Source organism: Saccostrea echinata, unplaced genomic scaffold, assembly GCF_033153115.1.
Source record: "Saccostrea echinata isolate AGI-Se365-2 ecotype Australia unplaced genomic scaffold, CSIRO_AGI_Sech_v1 ptg000020l, whole genome shotgun sequence".
Lineage (NCBI taxonomy): Eukaryota > Metazoa > Mollusca > Bivalvia > Ostreida > Ostreidae > Saccostrea > Saccostrea echinata.
In genome coordinates, this window is record NW_026889769.1 from 4,109,542 (window position 1) to 4,124,399 (window position 14,858).

At 33.4% G+C, this 14,858-nt stretch overlaps 1 protein-coding gene across 1 annotated transcript in view; it reads left to right on the plus strand.

Moving 5' to 3' along the window:
- LOC133189956 (transient receptor potential cation channel subfamily M member-like 2) overlaps positions 1 to 14,858 on the plus strand; it is a 28,643-nt gene that overhangs the window by 1,288 nt on the left and 12,497 nt on the right. The window contains exons 3-17 of the mRNA XM_061325402.1: positions 4,090 to 4,270; positions 4,540 to 4,725; positions 7,278 to 7,514; positions 8,476 to 8,689; positions 10,131 to 10,338; positions 10,477 to 10,621; positions 10,925 to 11,018; positions 11,279 to 11,409; positions 11,691 to 11,885; positions 12,315 to 12,479; positions 12,995 to 13,176; positions 13,529 to 13,781; positions 13,878 to 13,962; positions 14,295 to 14,365; positions 14,534 to 14,671. Of these exons, the coding sequence (XP_061181386.1) occupies positions 4,091 to 4,270; positions 4,540 to 4,725; positions 7,278 to 7,514; positions 8,476 to 8,689; positions 10,131 to 10,338; positions 10,477 to 10,621; positions 10,925 to 11,018; positions 11,279 to 11,409; positions 11,691 to 11,885; positions 12,315 to 12,479; positions 12,995 to 13,176; positions 13,529 to 13,781; positions 13,878 to 13,962; positions 14,295 to 14,365; positions 14,534 to 14,671 (2,484 nt within the window). The 5' untranslated portion in view covers position 4,090. The remainder of the gene's footprint in view (positions 1 to 4,089; positions 4,271 to 4,539; positions 4,726 to 7,277; positions 7,515 to 8,475; positions 8,690 to 10,130; positions 10,339 to 10,476; positions 10,622 to 10,924; positions 11,019 to 11,278; positions 11,410 to 11,690; positions 11,886 to 12,314; positions 12,480 to 12,994; positions 13,177 to 13,528; positions 13,782 to 13,877; positions 13,963 to 14,294; positions 14,366 to 14,533; positions 14,672 to 14,858) is intronic.

A 14,858-nucleotide genomic window follows, 5' to 3' on the forward strand; every position in this document is an offset into this window, starting at 1 on the left:
AAACAAGGAGATTAAAAGGTGTAAATTCTTTTTATAAGAACAATAAAAAAGAGAAATAAAGTAAATTATGTAACAAAAGTGATTTGATAACTAATTACCCATGTCAAACTTGCATTCAATACTGATAACACTTTTTTGTACATTCTGTATCTAGTACTTGTTCGCAAGGGTTTCCGCTGTCAATCCGGGGGGAGGCGTCGAGTGCCGAAGGTACATGTAGATCGACCTGTTGTAAATTGTAAGATTTACATGTATTTTAAGTTAGAATAAAAATATATATAATGCATTCTTAATTTTCCCTGTCTTTTCCTTTGGAATGAGACAAACAGGATGCATGATTTGGCCACGCACACGTTTGTGTAGAACACTTATAATGTGAATGCTCGATAGTTTATATAAATAACGTATTTATAACTGAGGAAATCTTCTGTATACACATTCTTATATTAAGAATCTTTTGATGTATTGAAATGCTTATTTGTATGTGGAAGTCACTATCCATATCTAACGGATTAAACTTAATCAGTAGGTTGTATTTCAAGTTTTATGGAAATGCATGCAGTATACGTTATTAGAGGATCTATAATGAATTAAGGTCATGTCTTAGTTCATTTAAATGACATGACATAACGATGTCGTCGCTCTTACAGATGCCTTTAACCTTTAATTCTAACCTACCTATAAATCGTCCCTGGTGTCTTCGTTTATTATTCCCGGAGGGAAAAAAATCTAAATCACATAATCATTTTTTTAAGTGCATATGTTAGTTACACTTTCTTTTAATTGCGGAATTTTAGCTTAAGGAATAGTAGTTTTTTGTTCTTAAACATAAAGTTAAAGTTTACATGCTTTTATGTATTATTAAAAAAATTCTTTTGTTAAATATTTTTATTTATGAATTATTTTCAATAAACGACGTACAAGTGTTTTACTGGCCTTTTAATCAGTTAATATTTCTGCTTGATATCAACTGCAGGCCTTCAGATCGCTTTGATCTGACCGACATGTATATAAAGAAAATATACATATCGGTCAGATCAAAGCGATCAGGCCGGTGATATCATATTACAAGTCTCCAGTTATGATAGTACGGGAAAGCCCCCCCCCTCCCCTTTTACGTGAACAGCCTTTGCTTGAGGTGACTCACTCCCCTTTTTTGTTGCAGTATGGTCGAACCACCCCACGTTAATTTCAGCCGAAAATGAGAGAGGCAAACGCATCCTCCACATCTCTCTTCCACGATTTTAGAATTTGAGTTTTGTGAAATTGGTTTTTTTTTTAAATTATTAATTATTCTTCTGGCTGGTCACTTTGAGAAACGATGTTAAGTCTTCTTCATATCCCTTTTCTTCCACTGGACGTCATATTATTTCTGATGTCAATATGGAGGTTCAGTAGAGTGACCTTGAACTCCCGCACGGAAGGGGGGGGGGTCTGAAACTTCACTGCCTGACGGAAATGTTTGTAACACATGTAACCATGTATAAAATATAACAATGGCTTTAAGCACAGTGTGCCTGAGTGACAGATGCCCCAGAACAGTAACACAAGTTGGGGAATTCATCAATTTTCACACATTTAGAATGCTAGATCCATATGTTGTTATTGTCATTAAAAAGTGTTTGGAGTCATTTTGATTTTTTTGACAGGTTTTTCTATTTCACAAATTAATCGGACAGGAATTTGAATTGCACTCAAAATTAATCACATTCAAATGTTTTAACACACATTTTTACGCTGTAACAACTTACATGTTTGATCATGCATCGGATTGCCAAATGAATGACAGAAATATATGTAATACAGGCCCGTAGGAAGCAAATTCAGTTGGGGTGGGGGTGGGGGGGGGGGGCACAGCCATACATTTTCAGTTGACAGTTGAGGGGGCACTACCAAAAATTTCCTGACAAGCAAAAAAAAAAAAATAAAAAAGGTCATCAGACGTTTTTATTGAGGGGGCACAAGCATATAGTATCTATGTTTACTATAGTAATCTATATATCGGCAAAATTATTGTCCCCCCCCCCCCCCCGGGCCTTCGGTTCATACGGCCATGTAATACATGTATTGTTGTTCATAAGTGTAAAAATATATTAAAAAATCGCTAAAAGCTTGAAGCAAATGACCCTAAACGTTCATTTTTTACGTGCACTATTATTTATCTAGCAAGAATGATTTCATTAGTATTCGTACATCCTTTACCTGTGGAATATGTACACTTCACTGGTAATTTAAATTTTATGGGAGGACGGGGTTAGAATTTAGTTCACAAGGAAAGACGATTTATATGTTGTTTACCATGTTTTATTAACGCATGAAAAATAATCGTTACCTGGAAACATCAGTTTTTCAAAGTGTGATATATGTAGCGTAATATTTTACGAGCGCTGACAAAGAATGAATTTAAAAAGAAAATCTCTTTGAAACTTCAAAGTCAGTTGATTCCCATGCCAACAAAACAAAAAAAGGTGTTGCTCAAAGACAAATAAAGAATATTTGGTAATTATAATTAAAATAGCACAGTGAGTTCGTGTAGTAAGATAACCATTGCAATCTTTTCAAGGTCGAGTGAAAGGGGGGGGGGGGGGGTACTTTAAAATATGTGACTGAAATGAAATAAAATAATTACACCATTTTTGATGACAAAAGACTATAATAAATACATGAATAATCCACTGCTCTTGAATTTAAATTTACTCATGAAAGGTTCCTTTCTTACTTCAATCGGCCAGAGGTGAATGTATGGATACGTAGGTTTATGTAATTTTTGTTTTCGAACAAATACGATCCAAAACTTTGAGGAACATAATGAAAATATGGTCATGGAATTTCATTAGTATTAGAAAAGACATGGCACTTTTCCCCATATAGGAAATGATACTTTTTTAACTTCAATCAAGAACATGTAGGCGTTTGTATTTTCATTCTTAGCCAAAGTTGGGATGATTCTTTAAAAATCTCATATCTCATAAGAAAAAGAGAAATTAAGATTTGCAGCTATTTGGTGACCTCGTAAGCCTTAGCCATATATGGTAGCAAAACAGTGAGCATGAGGAAAACAACATTTACAGAATTCAGTCAGAAAACGCACGGCTGTGCCTGTCTCCTTACCAAAATTTACATATGTATACTTTTTAGTCTTTTCAATAATAAATATTCTAAGAAAATTTTAATTTACCAACATACTTATGTTACACATACATTTTATTTGGGATAATTTTCTAGAGAACGTAATTTTTTTACGAACCTGAACCATATTTGTTTTACATACATCATATCATTAAAATGTGCAAAATTATATACCATATCACTAAGGAGTCTTTTCCTGATTTGACAGCGATCCTTGAGAACTCTATATAAAAATGGGGGGGGGGGGGGTGTTACAAACTGAATGTTTACACTCTACAGGATAAACATAAAACTCTGTACAGAATTGATGGTCATCTTAAAATTCAATATCAGGACAAATATTATATTTTGTATTTTTACAAAGTATGTAATGTTTAATGTATATAAAGCTGTTGTGTCATTTGTGTCTCTGGTTACACTTTTTTGTGACACAGGTAAGCATTGTAGCCCACGGTCCTCTCATTGAAATTTATTGAGAAAATGTTGTTCACAGGTATAGTTTAACTAATTATCTTACATAACAATATTATAATAGTGACTTTTATTCTGTCAAACATGTCAAAATTAATTTAGGAAAAACTTGAGGCTTAGTTGTAGTATATATATAACCATTTTTAGCACCATGTAATGACTATTTAAGGTACTTTGCAATCACCTCCTCTTATGCTGTGATTTCCTTGGTATATTTATAGGTTTAGGTAAGTTTTCAGAGGACAGAAACTATGACAGAGTGTTTTTTTGATTTGAGATTACAGCACTGTAGTAACAGCAATGATCACTAATTATTACAGAATTAAGCAGGCAGTCTGACAACAGGATATGCCTATATTGTCATATTGATTTTTGTTGATACTAAATCTAATTATGATCTACAGTTAAAGCATTGTCATAAGTTCAATGATTTATAGTGCATGTATATAAGGAATTAGAGACGCTGATGGTTTATAATTGTTCATACAGGATGACAGACACACTGGATAACCTGGACCTAGCCATGGATTATCTGACAATGGATGAGGCTCAGTATCGCACTGTGACCAGTCTCAGCTCCTATATCAGTACGCTCGATCTCGATGATATAGCAGGCCGAGTTACAGGAGGGATCCTCAAGTTTGAGTTTGATGGAGGGAATTGTGATAAGGTGTGCTTTACGGGTTTCAAATTATAATAAATATATTAATAGAAAATTGAATTATTGTTCTAATTTGTCTTTTGATTTTGTATAAATAATTAAATTGTTATGTAAATTAAATATGATTGACCTTAAACTTGCATGAATGTCACATCTCCATGCAAGTGTAAATAATGTACATTAAAGAATATTAGGAGTATGGATGCATGTACATGTATATAATCTTGGTGATTACAAAATGAAAAGCATCTGAAGGAGAGTTACCTCCCTTGTTTCAGTCCCACCAGAGTTACTTTGTCACAATCAACGAAGATTCCTCCATGGATAGCATGGCTAAGTACATGTCTAAGGTTTGGAGGAAGCGCACCCCAGACATCATCCTCTCTGTCATCTCCAGCATAGCTCACTTCAAAACATGGGAGGATCTAGCACAGGTGGAAGACTTCCAGGCTGGTCTGACACAGGTATGTAGGAGTATTAGCACAGGTGGAAGACTTCCAGGCTGGTCTGACACAGGTATGTAGGAGTATTAACACAGGTGGAAGACTTCCAGGCTGGTCTGACACAGGTATATAGGAGTATTAACACAGGTGGAAGACTTCCAGGCTTGTCTGATACAGGTATGTAGGAGTATTAGCACAGGTGGAAGATGTTCCAATATAAGCACAGGTGGTACACTTCCAGGCTGGTCTCATATGGACATTTAGAACTTAAGTGGAAACAAACCCCTTTCCCCAACCCCCCAAAAATGTTTTTCACTTATAAAGCAATTTATTCTGGTTCAGGTGGATTTTTTTGGGTACTTTCTTCTTAGAATTATATCAGAAATAATGATGTATTTTTAGCTCACCTAAACTGAAAGCTCAAGTGACTTTTCCGATCACCCATTGTCTGTCTGTAAACTTGTCACATTTTCAACTTCTTGTTAAGAACCACTGGGCCAAATTTAACCAAAGTTAGGACAAAGCATCCCTTGGTAAAGGATTCTAAGTTTTAAATATGAAGGGCCAAGTCCACTTCCAAGGGGAGATATTCAAGAGAAGGCAAAAATATGGTGGGGTCATTAAAAAATCTTCTCAAAAACCACTGGGCAAGAAAAACTGAAACTTATGTGGGAGCTTTCTGAGATAGTCTAGATTGTAAATTATTCAAATCATGGCCCCTGGGGTAGGGTGAAGACCTAATAGGGAATCAAAGTTTTACATTGAAATATATAGGGAAAATATTTTAAAATCTTCTCAAGAACCACTGGACCAGAAAAGCTGAAACTTATGTGGAAGCTCCATGAGATAGTGTAGATTCTAAATTGTTCAGATCATGGTCCTCTTTTCAAGAACAGCAAAGCCATGATGAATCAGATTAATGTGGAAGCATCCTTTGGTAGTGTAGATTCATTTTGTTCAAATCACGGCCCCTTAATAAGGATGGGGCCAAAAAGAGGATCAAAATTTTTACATAGGAATACATAATTCTGATGCAGCACAACATGGCCAAAGTGACTCAGGTGAGCATTGTGGCCCATGGGCCTCTTGTTTTTAACAAGGTATATCACAAGCAAAGTTAGATCTTATATTTCTGTGGCATGAAGTAAGTGTTAGTCAGGAATTCTATTTTATTGATGTTTGATTTAGGTATTACTTTCACTTCTACATTCAGAACTTGATCCATAGTAGTACATGTATAAAAGTGGGTTTTTTATGCTTTGGGGAAATACACCAGTTGCAAGGTTAGCTCAAATTCCCCCTTCGAACATGTTTAAATTTTGGAGTCGGCATTACTATAAAATTCAAGACTGTATATTTTACGCCTACACATGTCAAAAACATGTACATTGTACTAATTCCCAGTGTAAAATATCACTTTCATGGTATGTGGAAAAAACGTGAAATGCCGAGTTGCTTTGAACAGTTGACCATTGGGGTGGCATTCAGCTAGGGCAGTTGCATCAATCATCTAAGTTATTTATATTTTTTACAGACCCTTTTTCACATTTATCAACAAGCTCATAAATGACAGAAGCATAAGCTCAATATTTTGATTTATTAAAAACAACTCATGATGTATGCAAGACCATGACAAAGTCACAAACAGTTCATGGACATTGCAGTGCCAGGATCTTGATTTACTAAAAGAGTTTTTTATTTACCATAAACCTAGGCTTGTGTAATATAATCATGATAATGTATGGGAAAATGTGTAATTACTGGCTGATAATTAGTCAGTGCTTGATGTATTGGAAATCAGTTAACTGCATAGAAAAAAAAATTCTTTTACATGAGGACAAAATATTTGATTGCATCAAATTAATTTTGTGAATAGAATTGGTATAATTTTTTTTTAAATTCATGAACAGTATTTAATTCAAATTTTGTTGAATGTTCAATGACTCTGTAAACAATTTAAATATGGTTGCTCAGATGATTAATTACATGTAAGTTTTCTGCTTATTCATCAGTGTTAAACAAATGACAGCTTCAGGGACCTATCTTGAAAATTTTGGCGTCAGTGTTCTACTTAACTCACTGCTGCATTATACTACAATAGTTTAAAAACTTTATGCACAGTTACGTTTCTGTTTACCAGAATCTTTTGATTGATGACTCAAGAATGACATTAAAAAGGTTTTATCTGACACACATCTAAATTCACAAGAGGTTTATTGTAAATGGGTATTTATGTAAAATTATTGAAAAACACAGTTTACGCAGTAAAAACCCACATTACTGTCTTATCATAAAAGTAAGCTTTGTGTAAAAATTGTAGATACACATATGTGATAAGACATTATTATCTGTATCCGTTTTACCTTTTTTCACCCATCAATAAGTAAATATTCTTCGTATAACTGTTGGGGTGGGTTTTTTTTTCCATTAATTTTTTCACTCAAAAGAAGCCAACAGCAATTTATGATGTAATGTACACTTAAATACTTCTAAACAATATCTGACGATTGCAATGATCCAGCTGAATTCTGAAATTATTTAATGCAGTTTTTAATTTTTTAAATTGAACTCAGGCTCTTAACACAACCAATATGTGGGTATTGACTAACGGACTAGACGGAGGTATATCCAGAATTGTGGGAGATGCCATCCACAACGAACATGAACGTCGATATATCCTGCTTTCTAGAGCCAACACAACTTATGGAAAAATAGCCAACTCTGCTCACGTAGATGAACTGACCAAACTGACCGTGATTGGCATTGTGCCCAAGAGCTCTCTATGTTATGGAAATGAAATCGCTACGAATGTAAGCCTAGTATCATACATTTCTTATTGTGGTAGAAGTCATGTCATAGACCATCAATTTCTACAATGACAAATTTCTTATGCTTATGAAATTACAATAATACTTGGTAATAAAAAATTGTGGAATAATTATATATTATGTACTTTTCAAAATACACTCAGTTTTCAAGATATACAGAGTTTTGCACTGTTTGATATGTCAACAACCAATTCCTTTTTGTCAAAACGATAAAACATGCTTATGGTGAAGTCACTGAAGTGCCAGAGATTTTGGACTCATTATAAACATAATTCCTTATATCCCACAAGTCAGTTTTCAAAGTACTTGTAATGAAAATCACTTCACAATATAAAGTGTGAATTAATTATAAGCATGAATTCATTAAGAGTTTGAATTCATTATAAGTGTGTTTGCTTAACTGTGTTTTAATGTACTGCTATCGTGAAACATTTACATCATGCCAATGATGTGTTACGTATGCTTAAATTTTTGGCAATCTCCAGTATCATTGATTCTGCAAATTAACTTTTTAAATAAAAGCTCAGTCAAATATTGAAGTTTAATTAAGATTACAAGAATTGATTTGATATTTTAAACCCTATTTCTTAAAGTATTTCAAGTGTATAACATAAAAATCCTGACATGCTACTGTAAAATCACTTATTTTGGTGGGGTCAAATTTTCATGGTATGAGGAAAAATATTGGTTTGTGGGAATTTGATACTGTGGTTGAAGAAACCAAGAAAAAACAATGAAGATTAACCCCCATGAAAATAGGTGATTTCACAGTATTTTTTTTTTTAGTCCTTCAAGCCTGATGTTGGCTGATGTAATGTGACCACAGAATGTCACATGATAACTATATATAAACATATTATATGTATTGACTATTGATCATGTAATAGTGTAGTATTCTTGATTTCTTACAATTGACTAACTTTTACTGAAACATCTATTTCAGCACGATGTGGTAGTTCAGTTGAAGAACAAAGGACTTAGAGCTAAACGCCATGCTTCTGAGCTGAACGCAGAGCACTCTCACTTCATTCTTCTGGAGGGGATAGAAGACCACAGGGAAAACATGTCAGTGAGATACAAAATTGAGGAAAGGCTCCTCACTCCTATTGGACGAGGCAAAAAGTACAGAAAACTGAACCTGAGTGACCCCACTCTAAGTATGTTCTACAAAAATGGTCATATTTTTATTGCATGTGTCATGATTATAAATGATACAAAGCTTCCTTATGCATGCTTTTTAATGCCCTGCCATGAATATGGCTGGGGCATATAGTGTTTGTCATGTCCATCTTCCATTCTTCTGTCCTTTCATCCCTCTGTCCTTCTGTCACACTTTGTGTTTAGCTCAGTTTCAAAGAAAGTATTCAAGATATTTTTTATCAAATTTCTTATATTGATACATGTTGATGAGGGCTATTCAACTACATCAACATTTTTTGATCCCAACCTTTCCTTTAACCTTGACCTCACTTTTCTCAAATTCGTGTTTAGTTCACTTTCAAAGAAATTTTTATGTAAGCTTATGCACAGATAATTATTATTTGATGAGAATTTATCAAGGGTGTCCATTTTTTTTAACCTTGACCTTCCCAATGACTTTTGATTTTTGGAACCAAATTTAAATCTGAAAATGATTTTACACTATGATACAATAAAATAATTCTCTGTTTTTTGTTGCTTTTCAAATATAGAGAATTTCCACTCACCTGGCCTTGATTATACATTAGGTATGCATGAGAGGTGGAGCTAACATTGTAAAAATGGGTCTAAAATTTTACTAGATAAATAACAATGACATGTTTAAAAAAAAAATGTGATCATTCTTTCCCATCTCCCTCTCGATTTTGTATGGCACAAGTGCACTATTTACAAAGGTTTCAAAATGAAATTAACAATATGAGCATGATTATTTTGTCCATATAAATAAAGAAGGTTTCATATCAGTACCTGATAATTTCACGTTTGAACACAATGTCCTAGTTACCACAAAACATGCTACATTACAAGTCACATGATGAAATGAAGCATTCACAAAGTTACTTGAAGTAAGAAATCATGTGGTGAAATATAATATTCAACATGTCACAACCCTTTGTTACAACAGAGAGAGTAAATGTAAAAAGAAGCAGTTTTTTTCTTTTTAAACCTTGAGTGCATGTTTGTGTATTAATTTCCTTTTAACACAACATTATTAATGCAAATATACAACTACTGTTAAATGAAGAACAATAGACAAAAATGCGCTGACTATGTATGAAGTCAGTGAAAAAGTGGGTGTCCTCATTATGGTACAGAGATTCAAGAAAATGTAATGACCCCCGCCTTTGAAAACAGATTCGTACTTCGTAAATACATACATTTATATTTTGTAAAGTTGTAGATTGTATGTTGACTATTCCTGCAATTAAAAGAAAAATACTTGTTTTGAAAGTTTATTTTGTCACAAATTTCGCATGTCCTTAAGTGCAGTCATCCTTTTCATGCTGCTTTGATAATGAACCCTGGACAGAGCATTCATGTCTTCTGGACATATTTCTAGTTTGTGCTAGTGTCTTTGTTATCACTTAATTCTTGATACTATCATATTTACTTCAACAGATCTAGAGGATGCTTCATATTTCCACACTCACACAGATATTATCAGCGGTACATGTACCCCAATGGTAGGATTACTGATACAGGGTGGACCTATTGACATCGAGCATGTTGTAGACCTTCTAAGGAGAAAGGTTCCTGTTCTCGTCGTCAAGGGAACAGGACTGGCAGCTGACCTTATTGCATTTGTGTTCAATGAAAAAATTTTGTAGTAAGATTTAACTTATAAAATTTAATTTCTTCTTTAAGAGTTATGTCCCTTATCTTTAACTTGCAAATTGTACCATCCATATTTTTCTTTTCTTAAAAAATTTTATGTGTGATTTTAAACATTTTAATGAAACTACAGCCCAGGAGATGAGCATGACTCCTTCCTGAAACAGGAGCTGATCAAGAGGATGCTGGTGTGTTACCCCAACGATTTCCAGGACGATGAACCAGCCAGGAATCACTGCCGAGACTTAATAATTGAGTGTGCCAGTCTGGCACTTCAGGTAAATCATTCATTGATCATAGAATGCTTAACAAATACCTGGTAATTCAAATAAATTTTAATTTAATGGAGAAATATTGTTGAAAATAAAGTTCTTAATTTTATTCAAAGTATTTTATTCCATTACATTAATAGACAGACTTGTTCCTATTTTGTATTCATCCCTACAAGCAACTTATGTTCTTTCTAAAGTGTGTTTGTAGGGCCATCAGTGCTTGTAATGGCAACTATAGTTTAAATTTTGTAAATTTTGATATAATTATTTATTTTTTATCTCTATTAAATATAACTTTTTCTTATTTAGGACAACCGGAAGTGCATTACCATTTTGGATATAGAGGCTGATCCATCTGCCCTCAAAAATCTGGACAAATACATTCTTTTGGCCCTATTTGAATGTAATTATAAACAAAATTAAGGATTACATCTATCTTTAGTATACAGACTGTATAGCTAGACAGAATTCTCATTTATTTTAAAAATAAACATGATAAAGGGATAGATATTTTTTAAACATTGAGGAAGAAACATATATTCCTCATTTCCAATAAAGTACTGGTACTTCTAGCATCTATCAATTAAAACATTAAATTATAATAAATATCTAAAAAGAGCAAAATATTGAACTCCATTTTATCTGGAGAGTTTTTGTGTTTAGCACAAGGAACGAAGCAAGGTGTTCAGTTTGAGGAACAGTTTCAGTCGGACTTGAAGCTTTGTATGGATTGGAATAGATGTGATTTAGCGGAGTCTCGAATATTTAGGAAATATGCCTGGAAATCTATAAAGGTAGCCACTGTTTCAATATTTTCTCATATAGCTGCACTACCCTTTTTATAAATTTGTAGGGTCATTTTCTGGTGAGCTTTTGTTCTAGCTAAATACATTTTACTTTGCCTAAGCAGTTTTCTCAGAATTTTTCTTAAAAATATCACAATGTAATTAAAAATATGTCAAAACAATATCCCAAAAGTGATATGAATTCATGGTAAATTAAATAATTGTGTTAACAAGACCAAGAATGTGTCCATTGAGTAAGGTAAATATGCCGTGTATTGCTGCTTGTACAGATTACCCCTGAGCTGTTTGATCGAGCATTACTAAAGAAGGGTCGGGAGAAATTCCTAGACCTATTTCTGGAGAAGAAGACGATTGTACTCCATCAATACCTCAACCACAAAAAACTGCTGCATCTCTTCAACCAACTGGAAAAACCAGAATTCTTTTGTCACGTCTGTCTGGAAGGAGTTCTTGCCAAAATTCCAGTATGTTCATAAAGACTGAATCATTTTGAATGCTACATTGATAACATTTTATTTTTCTGATTAAATGTTGTACATCTTGATTTTCTGGGATACCCTTAGCCATTTTGAATGACTTACTTTCTGTAGACATTGTCAAAACTGAGCAAATACATGCACAGATTGTGTAAATCAAAATTACTAGAATTTTATCAAAATTATTTTACTACATAATTATCCAATATTAGCAGCTAGCATACATGAATTTATCAAATAAAGTTTTTATGAAAACTAAGCACTAATTGCTGAAATAACGATAATAAACTTCTCTCTGAATTTCACTCACCATATGTTACATGTATTGAATTACACTATAACTTTTTATATCTTCAACCTAAACCAGCTACGTGTATTAGATTTGACAAATCATGCCCACACTGATTGTCTTACTAGGGAACATGTTACCCCGTGGATAAGTACTTCCTGATGGACAAAAACTCGGATCTGAACCAAATTTTGTACAAACTGACAGGCTTAGAAAATTTAGTTTCATCATACGATCTCTCCATGAATGCTTCTGGGAAGTATGTCTGTGACAAAGGGGCTGCTGAACGAAAGGTAATTGTTCTTCTATGTCTGCTTTCACCTCTTAATTAAAGACTCTTGTTTAGCTCTGTGAAACTTTCTGACTTCTTTGGATTATAGCTTCAAAGAACAAAACTGTTGACTGTGTTCAACAATATGTCACCTTTTAGTACAATCTATTTTATTAGATCCCTGCTGTAAGAAATGTTATTAGTTTTTAAACTTCTTGTAATTATTAGATTAGTTTATAATTGATTAGCGATAGTTGATAATGAATTAGAAAGCAGGTCAAAGTCTTCCATGCATTTAAAAATAAGTACAGTGGTGTATTGTAGGTGAGATTGTGATACATGTATTATCGTAAGTAGTTCTTTAAAAAAAAGCACACCAAAAACTTTCAACTAATAAAATCTGTGTTGTTATTTTCTATTGTACATGACATTGTATGTATAATTAAGATTTCTAGATTATGTCATCATAAATAATACAAAGTATTCCTGATTTTGAATTTGTACACATGGTTTGAGTATTAATGTTGTTATTTCTAGGCCCTCCTGGCCCTGATTTATTGGGGTACACTCACTAACAATCACAAGCAGGTGAAATCCCTGTGGATGCAGTCTGAGCAGCCAATGGTGACCGCCCTCATTATCAGCCGAATCTGGCACCAGCTGTCCAAAAAGTGGGTCAAGGATCTGGACACCAAAAGACAACTGAAAGAGAATGCTATGTAGGTCAAGGTGATCATGGAAGAAAATGTTTCTTCTAGCCTATCCAATTTTTACAATCATAAGTGTGTACACAAATTTTAAAAGATCTGTATGAATGATTAAAGTAAATACTGTAAACCAACTATTATTCACGTCATTTTTATTCACGATTTGTCAGTTTGAAATCAATCCGCGATTATAAATTTTCGTGACTGAGGAAATATTCTCTCTAAATACAAAGCAAAATAAATGGTTCGCTGCAATTAATATTGGGGTGTTAAAGTATGTAGGTTGCGAAACTTGCTGTTTTTTCTCACATGCGAATAAAAGTTGGTTTACAGTATTGATTTATTTGTATATTATTGTATTCAGAGTATTTGGGGAGCGTGCTGTTGAGTTGTTGAGTATAAGCTACAATGATTCGGCACTTCATGCCATTGCATCGCTGGATGACAAACTCCCTGAATTTGGCAACAAAACCGTTACACAAGTGGCACAGCTATGTAGAAACAAGTACTTCATTGCACACAAGAGTTGTCAAAAATGGCTAATGCATCGATGGCATGGCAGCTTGCGAATTAGAGAGGTTGACTATGGAATCTTCAAACTTCCAGAATGGTTAAAGGTGAGATGTTTTCTCTTATCAAATACATTAAAATGAATTCACAACCTGCTTTCTTCAGATGATATCTGTGTATTGTAATATTATTTTTGTTTTCAGATTTATTTGTGTGTTCTGTTCATCCTTCCAATGTTCTTCTGGATTACATATGATGTCAAGAAAAACAGTGTTGCTATTAGGGAAGGTAAAGATACAACGTACTGTAGATTGCCAAATTTTCACCACACCTTACTTTCAAGAAGTAGCTATTTGGTATTTATAAATAAGACAAAATTTTGACGAATTTTAGTTATTGATGTAATATATAATCTCTCAGAATACAATATACATGTACATGAGAATGAAAATTTCATGAACAGATGGTCTTAAATTAAAAAAAAAAATATGGAGTTTTTATTTTATATTAATTACATAAATGTTATGACAGACCAGACTTATTTGTGTATACTGTAGTTGCTGACTAGTGTTTTAATGTGTCTTCCTATGTAACACATAATTTGATTGGCTGCTTTACAGAGGAGGATGAAGAAGATGAGGATCATTTAGAGGTACCGGAGACAATGCCTTTATCTGGAGAAGAGAAATGGGTACGTTACAATGTATCTAATTGTGAAAGGAGGGACACTCCAACAAAAATCTGTAATGGATATGTGACACTTTTATATACTTTTAATCTCAAAATAAAAGGGGAAAAAAATGTTAGAAATCCAGACTCAATTTTTCAATTGAAAAAAGACTTACATCTCAATTTGTAGAAAAGAAGCAGAAAAGCAAATGTCCGGTACCATGTGAAGGAGATGCTGTCTTATGGAAAACAGAACCTAAAAGTTCCAATCTATCTCCAGTTTTACTACTTCTACAGTGCCCCCATTGTCAAGTTTTACATCAGTCAGGTTTGTGCACATTTATAAATTTGTGCTATTTACATTTAATGTCATGATCTGGTAAATATTTCCATGTAAAGCACTCTTTGTCCTTTTTAATCAAAAAAAAAAAAAATACAGTGTAAGATGTTTATTTTGCTCTTTAAGCAAAGTGCATTTTCATTCAAAATTAAATTCTTTTCGTTTCACTTTATCA